At 36.7% G+C, this 13,975-nt stretch overlaps 1 protein-coding gene across 1 annotated transcript; it reads left to right on the top strand.

Annotated features, from left to right (window-relative positions):
• The first annotated feature begins 4,460 nt into the window (after positions 1-4,460).
• LOC143256478 (uncharacterized) lies at positions 4,461-6,940 on the top strand. The gene is made up of 2 exons (XM_076513766.1): positions 4,461-4,975; positions 6,177-6,940. The coding sequence occupies exon 2, from the start codon at positions 6,180-6,182 to the stop codon at positions 6,756-6,758; it is 579 nt and encodes a 192-aa protein (XP_076369881.1). The 5' UTR covers positions 4,461-4,975; positions 6,177-6,179; the 3' UTR covers positions 6,759-6,940.
• The last annotated feature ends 7,035 nt before the right edge of the window (positions 6,941-13,975 follow it).

Raw genomic sequence — 13,975 nt, 5'->3', positions numbered from 1 at the left:
GAACAAAAGAAATACACCTGATTCACCTTATTCCTCCCCCCTGCAAATACAAAAATAGTTTTTATCATGAAAAATAACTTATCACTGAAAGTTTAATCACATGCTTGCTAAATTCAAAGTTTTAAACCTTAAATATGAACTAGTTTAATTATTGGAGAAATTAAATGAGATTACTTCTTTTACAAACAGCACATCTGAGATATGATGGTATGTTTCTTTTGTCAGACTTCTATGAAGGCTTTCAGTCGTTTTATAATAATATAGCACCCTCAGACCCAACCACTGAAGGAATAGATTGAGACTTCCCATGCTGAACAGATGACAGTCTTGTGAGGTTAGTAGTTAGAACAATATACTGTTTTCGTGTACATCTTGCAATGCATTCCACAGTTTCATGTTTTTTATAAATGTACAACAACTGTTATTCTCTACTACTACTTTATTGGTCCTTTCTTATAGATTCGTCTTTGGAACAAGAGAAATGTACTAAAAATGTAACTTAATCAGAATAGAAATTATGAACTGTAATATATTAATTGATTTTAGTTAAGTAAAGTGGCTTTATAATGAAAATATAAAATAAAATGCAGTAATATCCAAATTATTCACACAATATTTGTTTTAAGTAGAATATATGCTTGTTACTACCCTGGAGGTGAAGTTTGAATTTCAAAGCTTTTTTTGTTTTTTTTATCATCGACTCCAACAAGTGACTTGTAGACTTTTTTTTAAAGATATTAAATCTGAGGAAGAAATTACAATACTTTTGATATAAACTGACATATAAAGTAGTTAAGTCCAACGCAACTAAAAATTAAGTTTCATCTTTTATAATACTGAAAAGGAAGATCCGAATTAGAACTACTATACGTCCTTATTAATAAACCTAAAATAATTATAGAAATACACAGTGCTAAGCCTACATCTTGTAACATTAACTATAGTGAGTAACAGTAAGTAGAGCACTGGTTGATTGACTGTTTACCAAACTTCAGCAGTGTCTGCTATTCCATTTTTAAAGATTCATTGAACAGTTGTTAGACTTAGTCTTACAGCTGGTTGTATTATTCGCAATAGAAAATCATGTTGAGAAAAAGGTTTTCAGCCAAAACATAACTTTGTTACATACACACATTAAGTACATCGCAAAACAATGTCTTGCCTGGCACGGGTAGGGTGCTCAACTTGCAATCTGAAGGTCACAGGTTCAAATCCCTGACCCATTAAACGTGCTGTATTTGTACTATGCCACTGGTGCCACCACTCAGCAACTTTCATTCTTTGAATAACTCTAAATCTTGACGAGTTCTAAAATTCAAGGCTTTCCCAAACAGAAGATAATGATTGGTTATACTTATATATCACAGTATATAGGCATTTAAACTCATGACCCAAAGTAGGTATATTTTTGGGATGGGCGACACACTTCATAACTTATGCATGTTCCTCGACAAGAAATTCACTGTATTTTTTGTACAAGCTCAAAACGTCGTTCTGAGTGAATATATACCTACCTCAAATTCAAGTTTAATTTGTATTACGTGTTAGAATTTGAAATAGACTAAAACTGAGTTAAATGATAATTTAAATTTAGAAGTTATTAAGAATTAAATGTCAATGTTTATACAATTTATGATACACAGAATAATGATACACAGAGTTTCTTGCTTAATACAAACACCTGAAGGCAAACCGTGCGGGTTAATCGGTTTTGCCATTGGACCTTCAACTAACACTACTAGATGTCAAGTACAAAATTTATTTTTAAGTGTGGATGTCGTAGCGAACGGAGCTCATAGGTACTAACTCAAGGCTTTACAGTTCAAACAAAAGAGACTCGAACCCGAGACTTTATTGATACTTCCAAACAGTTAACACTACACACATATATACAGTCTGACTTGCTAAGGTTTATTATAGACAGTTAGTTATTACCAGGTGACTGATGTTAAGAAGTACTAATACTTACAAAGGGTATGAAGACATCTTTAGTTGACATTCTGACTGAGATACTGAGCTGTCTGAATTACTTAACTGACTAACTAACTGGACTTATTTTCCAAGTCCTTTTATATTAGTAGAAGAGTGATTATCAGCCTACTCAGAGATACAGCTGGTTATCTGTTTACAATTGCTCTGAGTTTGTTGCGTGACAAAAACTCTTATCGAGACACCGTTAATCTGTTAAACTTTGTTTACGAACTTCTACGTTCTCCAGTTAATTACTAATCACGGGATTGGTTGATTTAACTGACTACACGACCTCTTCTCTATACAAGTAAAGTATTTCCTTCACCATCCGAGAAGAATGGTCAGATTATATCGTCGTCTCATTAATCGAGGTCTTTAACTTCAACATCTAAGTTTGTATATTTTCTTACAAGCTCGCTGACGTCTGATTATTTAGCTCAACATTCATGAGACATTTCCTCGATTTTAGTTTGTAGTTTCGATAACCTCCTATAACTCCAAGAGCGTCTATTTGTTTAATGTAAACACATAACTAAAGTCCCTCGGTGTGCTTTTCTGAAGTAATGTCCTAAGTGATGCCTCTATATTTACTTGATCATTGGTTGGGTCAGTTATTCATCAACAGGTTAATTGTACTATGACACGTTTCTCGACATTTGCTCAAGATATTGTTCTGTCTATAAACATTATTGCTTTAAAAAAGTGTTCGCTTATACTACACTTTGATATAACTCGCAGGACAATACGTCTCTCGACGTGTCTCCTTCAAATGTTATTTTCTAGACATCATTACTTTGAAAAATATGCTTACATGTACGGCATCCTTCTATGTTTATTGTCATAATTAGTCATGCAGGGCATTCACATACTTAACGATGCCTCAATATATACTGTCTCTCGGCACGTCGCGTTAGTTACATTTGTAGGCGTGAGGAGAATTTCTAGAAATTTCAGCCTGCACAACAATACTGACGATACAACACTGTTTATGTACAACATATATAGTGTTTATTTTACTCTCAAGAATCTTCTACAACTTTAGTGACAAGGCAAAATTTCGCAATACAAATTTAAAAGTATAAGTTATGTACATTTCTAAATATAAATCCAACTTAAACATCAATATTAAAATAGCTATACAGTTATAAACCCATCACATCTTTAAACACTTAACACCAGACAAATGGTATTACAAAAATATTGAGCCTTAAAATACGTTGTTAATTAAAGCCCCCTAGTGGCACAGTGGTATGTCTGCAGACTCACACAGCTAAAATACGAGTTTTGATACACGTGGTGGGCAGAGCACAGATAGCTCATTGTGTAGCTGTTTGCTTAATTCCAAACAAAAGTATTGTTTATAAACAATTAACTTTAAACAAATGCACATAAATGTTTAAAGCTGAACTTTGGTACTAAGAAAATAATAACTCTTGAAATAAAAATGTGTATAGAATGTTAATAAACATTTAAATTTAAACAATGAGATTTTGTAAACACTTAACGTTGAAATGTAAGTTGATAAAAGTACTAATCCTTGAAATATTGTATAATATATCTAATTAATTTTTACGAATGGTATAACATTGAGTTATGATATTATTAATACAGTAAACCATGAAGTAAGCTGTTATCTATGAAACATGGTGTAATGTAAACTCTTTGGTACTTAGTATCAACCAAATCTAACTTATAAGAAGTATTACACCTAAGGCCCTGCATGGCCAGGTGGGTTAAGGCGGCTGACTCGTAATCTGAGGGTTGCGGGTTCGAATCCCCGTCGCACCAAACATGCTCGCCCTTTCAGCCGTGGGGCGTTATAAAGTGACGGTTAATTCCGCTATTCGTTGGTAAAAGAGTAGTCCAAGAGTTGGCGGTGGGTGGTGATGACTAGCTGCCTTCCCTCTAGTCTTACACTGCTAAATTAGGGACGACTAGCGCAGGTAGCCCTCGTGTAGTTTTGCGAGAAATTAAAAAACAAAACAATGGATTTTTATTCCATCCGTCTAATGGACTGGTACTCCAGCAAGGCAGAATATGAAAATAAAGTTATGTAAATAAAGCCTGTAACATACAAGTGTATTTTACCTCATGACATACATTGATATTTAGTTATGATATATCATTAGATGGCTTTCTTTAGTCAAGTCACCGCACACGCTTTGGCCAAAAGTCAATATTACCGGTTGTTATAACCCACATTACTAATTATTTACCCTTTGCAATAGAACTTATTTACCGTGCAAGACATGGGACCACTTTCATTATTTCAAAAAGAAAAAAAAAATTCTTCGAACATGTCAATTCGGTGTCCATAACTAATTTCTTCACAAAATAAAAATTTCTTTGGCTTTCTATTGGCCATCCAAGGGTACAAATATTCAAACGGATGGTTAGAAGCAGCAGAGTTATATTTGCCTTGTAAAGTTTATTAAACTTTCTCAGTAAGAAACCAATCCACTTTAGTAGTTTAACTAGTGTTGAACACATAAAGCATTATTTAAGGTAAAAGAAACAAATCCTATAATAGTGAGATTTGTTTTCTGCAAATTTTGTCAATTTATTTTGCTCTGATTTAGAGACACCCTGCTGAGAACAAACATATCAAAACCTTTTGAATCTCTAAAATGATGTAATTATCATATAGCAACGAAACCTAGAATTTCATTTTCTTTGGTTTATTTCAGTGATACAGGGAATAAAGACATATATACATATATATTCATAAATTATTTGAATTCCTGGCATGATGAAGATTTATCCTCTGACGTCAACCAATAACCATGGATACTCTGTGAATATTTCAGTAATTGTGAGAGGAGATATTTCGGCTTACGATGGTTTTGTTGGGTCTATGGACTACTATAAGTAGATACCAAGTTCTTCAGAGACCACATTTCGTTCTTGGACACAACTTCTTTTCACATCCAGCCGATCATGTTCATCGTCCAGAATTTCCAGCTTGCGATCTGCCTTATAACATCCTTTTATTGGACCTCTATGGGTATGATTTTGCTATAATAATCTTGACGTATCAGCTGTTAAACGTGTATTATTTTCACTTTCTTTTCTTGTATATTGTGTATTAGGAAACCTAAAGATACAATCTGTAAAAGTTATTAACGAGCTGGCCAACTTGCCGTCACTGTCTCTCTTTTATATTAATCAAAGTATATTATAAGTAAAAGGAAGATATCACGTATTAACAATTTAAATGTAAACCCATTTACTTTTGTTCCATATCTTAAAACATCACCTACTTTTGATTCCTTGATACATGCTGTCTTTAATTTAAAGTTTAAAGTACATGATCCCACGTTAAATATTTAGTGAAATTACGTTCAATTATTAAGCAGTTTTGTAATACTTTTTATGTCCAAACTTCAATTTTAAAGAAAGAAGATTTTATTTAACTTGTAATCTGAGGGTCGTAAGTTCGAATTCCTGTCGCACCAAACATGCTTGCCCTTTCAGCCGTGGAGGCGTTATAATGTGACCGTCAATTCCACTATTATTTTCTAAAAGAGTAGCCCAAGAGTTAGCGGTTGGTGGTGATGACTAGCTGTCTTCCTTCTAGTCTTACACTGCTAGATTAGGGACGGCGAGCGAAGAGAGCTCTCGTGTAGCTTTACGCGAAATTCAAAAACAAACTATCCGCAGTGATTGTCCCTAATTTACAGTAATAGACTAGAAGGAAGAAGTTAGTCAGTACTACCACCCACCAACTCTTGAGTTATTCTTCATTCTCGAATAATGGGGCTGACCCACGACATACAAATTGCAATTAAGTACCCTAACCATCACGCCATCTTGGGCCGAAAATCGATTTGAAAGATTGTTTTATGATAAAAGTTTATAGTGGTTTCTATTTCTTCAATGAGTTAATTTAAAGTCAATTTGATTTGATGCATAAGAAAGGACATATATATTTGCTGATCGAGGTAAGCAATACGAATAGCATGATACTGTTAAAAAAATTTAACTTTAAAATTTATATAAAACTGGACCAACATTGGAAACTACAAAATACCTTATTATACGAAAAAATGTATTTCTAGATTAATTACTAAAATGGTTACATTTGCTCCAAAACTTGCGTGTTTTTCAACTTTTCACATTTTGAACACATCTATTTTTATATCAACCAGTTTCATGTTGTCTGTTTTAATAATTTATAATCACTTTAATGTTCACATATTTTTCAGGTTATGTTGCTAATGACAAAAGTAAGAAGGACGATTCCATCTCAGTGTTACGACAAGGTCGTAGTTTCAAACCAACTGGTGACGAAAGGGCGTTTTTTCTCCGAAAAGGGCGATCCCCCAGTTTTTGATTTCTTGCCATATTCCTATCTCATGGTCGAAGATTTTGTGCTTAAAAGTTCTGAAAAGGCAAATGATCCTAAGCTCTTTTTACACGTTTTTACTCCAAGAATTGGCCGAAAGAAGAGGTCCATGCTCCAAGAACATGGCGGGGACGTTCAAACAGATTGGCTTGACAGCTTTGCAGTTGAAGATGGAGATATTCAAAATATTGTTCGACGAATTATTCCAACTCCCTATGTCAGCCGCAAAACTTTAGATGGTGGTGACGTAGACTGGGTCAAAACTTTAGATGGTGGTGACGTAGACTGGGTCAAAAGAGCCTTTTTCACACCTCGGATAGGCCGTGCGCCATTTATTCCTCGAATCGGAAGAACAAATCCAGATAGATCTTCTGATTTTGCATTAATTCCTTTTACAAGCCGAGTTCCATTTATTTCCAAAATCGCTACACTGGACAACTGAGTTTTTTCAAGAAAAGAGTCGAAATTTGGTTTCAATACGCTATTTGTGAATGCATATTTTGGTATTTTGTATCACTAACGGTATTGAAAACTAAATGTGAAAAACAGCACCGAAAAAATAATAAATGTAACTGTATATTGCATATCGCAAACACAAAGAATAAATAAAGGAATTTATGAAGCAAGCATAATTATATTTTGTTTGTACAAATTACTGTTTATTTTACTTTACTTAATACGAGTATACTAGTATTCTATTTCAGTAGAGGGCCCGGCATGGCCAAGCGTGTTGAGGCGCTCGATTCGTAATCCGAGGGTCGCGGGTTCGAATCCCGGTCTCACCAAATATGCTCGCCCTTTCAGCCGTGGGGGCGTTATAATGTGACGGTCAATCCCACTATTCGTTGGTAAAAGAATAGCCCAACAGTTGGCGGTGATGACTAGCTGTCTTTCCTCTAGTCTTACACTGCTAAATTAGGGACGGCTAGCGCAGATAGCCCTTGAATAGCTTTGCTCGAAATTCAAAACAAACAAGCAAACAAATATTTGAATAGCTGCGTTAAGTCTGAAACTTTCTGAAACTAACACGGAGAGAAATTGCTTATTATGCCAAATTTGTGTAATGTACAAGCGATACTTTAAAACGCGAAGCACAAAATCAAATTACTTTATATCTTAAAATAAGAAATTAAATATTTTAAAAATAGTGTCAAACAGCCTAACTTTTGCCAGTAGTTGTTTCGTATTTGCTTTGTCCACAGCAAAGACTCGACTCCTGGACTTTAGCGTAGCCTTATCGCTGGCCCATTGACGGACATTTGTAGAAAGTACTGTATTGTGTCGAAGGCTTATAGATTGTTTATACCCTTTACATATTATTAAACTCATGCCACACTGTGGTAGTTTTTTATAGGTAGATTTGCACTTTTGGCTTTCTAAAGTAAATTAAATTTCTATTTTAGAACAACACACCGACAAAAGTATATCGATACATCTGTTCGAGCTCACACTTAGGGTAAAGATGACTGGCTCTATTACCTCTGGGAAGTAATTCAGAGTTAGAAAAGGCAGGTCGTTTTACTTGTCTACTAAGCCCACGCCAAAGAACTATTTTCTCACGTTTTTCAACAGACATAGTATATCTACTAGACTCAAGTATATGAAAATTAATACTTCTAGATTGAGCTAACGTGAAAATTACATATTGTGAATTTATCCTCAAAGTTACAGAAAATGACTACAAAACTGTTTTTCGGTTTTTTAATTAAGTTTAAGGCAATAAATAAATTTTAAAATATTTATTGGATACTTTAAGTCACACCAAACATGTTTGCCCCAATCAACCGTGGGGGTGTTATAAAGTTACGGTCAATCCCACTATTCATTGGTAAAAGAGTAGCCCAAGAGTTGGCAGTCGGTAGTGATGACTAGCTGCCTTCCCTCTAGTCTTATACTGCTAAATTAGGGACGGCTAGCACAGATAGCCTCGAGTAGCTTTGTGCGAAATTCAAAAACAAACATTTATAAAGGAATATCGTTTGTTCTGTCCTGGATATGATATTGCTATAATACTGAACATCATGCAACAATGTCCTTCAGTATCACAACGCGTGGAGGTTTGAGGTTACAACCTTACCTAATTAGAATGACCATTACAGGGGTAACGTTAGTCACGTTGGGTAAGTACGATGTGTCTTGTAGAGAAGATAACATTGATTTAAACAGACTAGCACACCATCTTGAAGAGAAAATAGCTTGACAAACTAAAATGGACAATCCAGCGTACAAATTAAGTATATATTCTGTATTTCTGTTTAGTGTTTCAATAAAATTTATTTGTTTCATGTTTTACTTTGTGTACATTGTCTTTAAATCATCGGCACTACTTTGTTACTCGTAGTTACTCGGTATCATTCCTTAATCTCTTATTGTCATGCGGAACTATCCCATCACTCTTAATTCAGTTCGATCCGACATATCACAATACTGTTATAACCTGAAATGTTCTTCGTATTTAAAGGAGGCCTGGCATGGTTAGGTTTCGAGGGTCGCGGGTTCGAATCACCGCCACACCAAACCTGTTCACCCTTTCAGCCGTGGGGGTTATATTGTGACAGGCAATCCCACTATTCATTGGTAAAAGAGTAGTCCCAGAGTTGGCGGTGATGACTAGTTGCCTTTCCTCTAGTCTTACACTACTAAATTAGCTTTGCGCAAAATTAAAAAACTAACAAGCTTATATGTTCGGATGCTCTGGTAACAAAGGTCCCCTTTTAACTGGAAATTAAAATGTTTTCATTTAAAAGATATTTTATGTTTGAAATAAGCACTCGTTTAATAAAGTTATTTTTATTTCTTAAATAAATTCACAGTTAATTCACTTCTACTTTTCAGCTTCGAAGGTTAAATATCTGGGTCATTTTTCCTGGGTTAAAACGCATTAAAAGAAATAATTGTTTTCGAGAAAAACATCTAAAAAAATTCAGGGCCAGTTTCATTAGTGATATATTTTTCTTTTTAATAAACGTTTTCAATGCATTAAAATAATATGTGAAACCCAGTCTAGGTTGGCCTTCTTTTCGCTTAACTCTATGACGTAACGATATTGAAGGCAGCTCATTTCAAAAGCCAATCACCCTATTTAAAAAAAATGATACTGTCTAAATTGCAGATGACTCCTTCTCTGCCAAAATTTGATTATATGTCCCCTTGTTCTATGATTTTCACTGCTGAACACAAAGTTTGGATCTGTATTATCAACATCCCAAATAATCTTAAACACTTCAATGAAATCGTCTCTGATCCTTCTTCTCTCCAGAGGAAATATGTTTAGAGATTTTAGTCTCTCCTCATAGGACAATTTCACCATCCCAGGTATCATCCAAGTCTTTTCTCCAACACTCCTTGATGTGGATTCCTGTACGTGGTGAGGGGACCTCCCAGAGAAGGTTGTGTACTTTCAATTTACCTCCTCTGGGATCTAAACATTCACCTGCGTGTTTGCCATGTGTGGTGACCCGTGAAGAGGAGGAGAGGATCCTGGTGGTTGAGGAGTCCAACCCTAACACACCACTTTGGCCTTGAATTCCTGTAGACGGGCGGACTTTGGGTGGCCCTTCTTGGGTTAATCGGCTGGTCCACTTGGGCTAGAGTCAACTAAGTACCAGTGTTGGAAGTTCTCAACGGGTGTTGTGGACATTGTGTCTGATGCTGGTGTTTGGGTATAGTGCTCACGAAACCATGGCGTTGCTGCAATGTCCTTGCATGACATTGTAGTGCGTCCCCTAATGGTGGGTGGGGACAGTGAGCACTGAAATATATTTTTTTTATTATGGATACCCCTCAAATAAAAAAAAATAAACAAATATGACAGCATAGAGAAAAATCCGTCTACTGGCAAACGACCGCACATTTATGACTCTGTACAGTCAAACTCACAGCTTGAAGCTGTCCCGATATTTTTAATTATACATTCTTTAACTGAAATTCCTTTGGGCAGATGTCTCCATTTTTTATTCAGAAGGGCTTGCTGGCTCTCCTAAATCGGTAAAAAAATAATGTTTGGGGACATTTTAGTGGAAACATCTTCATCACAACATTTCGAATTCCTCTTGAAATCAAAGGCCATGTGGATATACCCATTGAGGTTACTCCTCATTTTACTTAGAATTCTTCTAGAGGAGTTATAGTTGAGAGGGATTTAAAAACCATTCCAGAGTCAGAGATCCTCGTAACTTTCACCAGCCAAAGTATTACAGCCGTGCTCCGAATTTTTACTCGTAGAGACGGAATTATGGAGCTGACAAATGTTCTAACTGATTAATGTCATCTTATGTAAATCATCGATAGGTTATTGTGTAGCAACAGTAACCAACTGTATTGTACAAGCTGTTGCTCAGTGCATCTCCAACACCTCAACATCTTTCCCACGGCATCCCCGCCCTTGGTGGAATTTTGCTTGTTCAATAATACGAAAAGCTCAGAAACGTGCTTGGGATAAATTTCATAGGTATCCCACGCTTTCAAACTGCATTGCATTTCAGCAAGCCTTTGCATAGGCTTGGCGAGTTAGACGTCAAAGCTAGAAGGAATCTTGGATTAAATACACCTCCAGCATTTCTTCAACCACCAGTTCAAAAGTCATATGGGACAAGATCCGGAAGGTGAGTGGACAATATACTGCTGTCACCCTCTCCAGCTTAATATTCAATATCCATGAAGTTGCTGATGCTCAGAACATTGCTAATACTCTTAATGAATGATTCTCTCATGTATCTAGCTCTTCACACACATCCCTTTCCTTCTTAGCTATTAAAACACGTGTTGAACATCTGCCTCTTTCTTTTTCAACTGATCATCCCCATGACTACAATTGCCCTCTTACACTGGTGGTACTCAAACTTGTGCTTCATCGGTCTGGCAGTACATCAGTTGGACCTGATGATATACATTATGAGATTCTACGCCAACTTTTTTTTGCCTCTCTTACTATTCTCCTGGCTGTCTTTAACCGGATATAGCAGTAGAATGTCTTTCCTGATGATTGGTGCCAAACTGTTGTACTCCCCATTCTCAAACCTGGGAAGGATCCAAAGATTCCTTCGAATTACCGTCACATTTCTTTGACGAGTTGTCTCAGTAAGATCTCAGAGAGGATGACTAATGCTCGTCTTGTTTGGTTCCTTGAATCAAACAACCTTCTCTCACCCACTCAGTGTGGGTTCCAAAGACAACGCTCCACAATAGACCACTTAATTCGCCTTAAAGCATAAGTGAGAGAAGCCTTTTTGAAGCGACATCTTGTTTCTATTTTTTATTTAAAAAAAGCTTATGATACAACATGGAGATATGGCATCTAGCGAGACCTTTACTCATACGGATTGTGTGGCAATTTGCCACTTTTTATTAAGCATTTTTAATGAACTGCCGATTCCAGTCAGTGTGGGCTGGCCCGGCTTGGCCTAGCGCGTTAAGGCGTGCACTTCGTAATCTGAGGATCGCGGGTTCGCGCCCGAGTCGCGCCAAACATGCTCGCCCTCCCAGCCGTGGGGGGCGTTATAATGTGACGGTTAATCCCACTATTCGTTGGTAAAAGAGTAGCCCAAGAGTTGGCGGTGGGTGGTGATGACTAGCTGCCTTCTCTCTATTCTTACACTGCTAAATTAGGGACGGCTAGCACAGATAGCCCTCGAGTAGCTTTGTGCGAAATTTCCAAACAAACAAACAAAAAAGTCAGTGTGGGCTCAACACTTTCCAGTTTTTTCCCACAGGAACTTGGAGTCCCTCAGGGCTGTGTTCTGAGTGTCACACTTTTCATTATAAAGATTAATACCATCAGTGAACAGCTACCTCCTGCAGTTACAAATGGTCTTTTCGTTGGTGACTTTCACATCTCATATCAGTCATCAAACATGAGGTTTATTGAGCGGCAGCTATAAACTGCAATCAATCATATACTTAAGTGGACCACGGCAAATGGTTTTCAACTTTCTCTCCCTAAAACTGTTTGTGCACATTTCTGCCACCAACGGGGTACTCATCCAGATCCTCGTATTGATTATGTTGTACTTCCTGTAGTCCCTGAGGCAAAGTTCTTAGGTCTTATATTTGACTGTAAATTAAACTTTATTTCTCATATCAAGCAACTTTGTGTCAAATGCATAAGAGTACCGAACATCCTCTGTGTCCTGTCTTCCACTTCTTGGGGGGCGGATCGATACTTCATGCTTAAAATTTATCGTGCCCTATCCGATCCAAACTTGACTATGGTTCTTCCAGAACCTCAGCACTGAAACTGCTGGATTCTATCCACCATCAGAGGCTTCGGCTTTGAACTGGGGCCTTTCGTACTTCTCCAGTCCAAAGTTTGTATGTGGAGTCCCATGAACCCCCTCTATATATTCGCTGTTTTCAATGTACGCTTTCAAACTTCGCTCTTTACCACAGCATCATACTTGAGGTTGTGGTTTCCATCCTCAGTGGGCCACACTTTTTTTATAAAGAAAATCTGCCATTTTTTTCCTTTTAGCCTTTGTATCCGGGCACAATCAGAAAAATTGGATCTCTCTTTGAATAGCATAGCAGTAACAACAGATCGGCCTCTTCCACCATGGTTAATTACTATCCCCAACCGTGACTATCTTTCAATCACCTCATTCGAAATATCGCTCTTTCTTTGCTGAACATTTTTCAAACAATCCATCCATTCCCATATATACAGATGGTTCAAAATGAGGTGACTCTGTAGACTCTGCCATGGTTTGTTACAGTGCGATTGTAGCACACAGAATCCCCTCTAAAGTTTCTGTGTTCACTGCTGAATTGTATGCCATTTCTTTTGCCCCAAATCATGCCGAAACTATGCAATATACGAATTGTACGATCTATACTGATTCACTCAGCTGTCTATTGGCCCTGACATCATTCCATGGTCAGAGAGAGATGGGCTAGTTTGTTTTGGATGCCAGGTCATGTTGGTATTCGTGGGAATGAGTTAGCTTACAGAGCAGCAAAGTCTATATGCTCTGGCTCTATCACCACCGTACCTGTTCCATACATGGACTATGGTCCAGTTGTCAAAACCCGACTGTACACCAGTTGGCAGTCGACCTGGAGTGAGCAACAAAATAATAAGCTTTTTCAAATCAAGCCTTCTACAGCTCTTTGGCCATCTTGTTTTTGTAAAGATCGAAGGGGGGAAGTTGTTTTGGCTAGGCTACGCATTGGTCACAGTTTTTTTAACTCACCACTTCCTTTTATTTGGTACTGATGCACAGTTAATGTTAATGCCTGCAAATTTTCTGAAATATAAGCACCATGAGCTAAGTTACCACATTATAACAGTTGTTCAAACAAGTTGGTAATATAAATAACACCTAGACTCCTACTATGATGTCTCAGCTGTCCTGATGAGTCCAGGTATTGGGTTAAATAATCTCACTGTTACAGAATATGGCAAATATGATATGGTTAATATGCAATATTATTGTGCATTATATACCTTATGTTGTACCAGACAGTGTGCTGATGTTGTAATACAAATTATTATGCATTATGGACTTGTGATGGAATTTTTATAGTTGTTAATAGTAATGTTCTTTGTACGTTTCTTATTTCACATTTTGTTGGCAGTGGAATAAAATCCTAATTTGATACTGGATTGCTTTAGTTTAAATAAATAGTTATTAATTATTGAAAATATAAGTTATTATGTGAAGG

Source organism: Tachypleus tridentatus, chromosome 7 (assembly GCF_004210375.1).
Source record: "Tachypleus tridentatus isolate NWPU-2018 chromosome 7, ASM421037v1, whole genome shotgun sequence".
NCBI lineage: Eukaryota > Metazoa > Arthropoda > Merostomata > Xiphosura > Limulidae > Tachypleus > Tachypleus tridentatus.
This window is presented reverse-complemented; position numbering and strand designations above follow the sequence as displayed.

What these genes read in the sequence shown, in the direction of transcription:
- LOC143256478 (XM_076513766.1), top strand. Translation starts at nt 6,180, where the DNA reads ATGTTGCTAATGACAAAAGTAAGAAGGACGATTCCATCTCAGTGTTAC.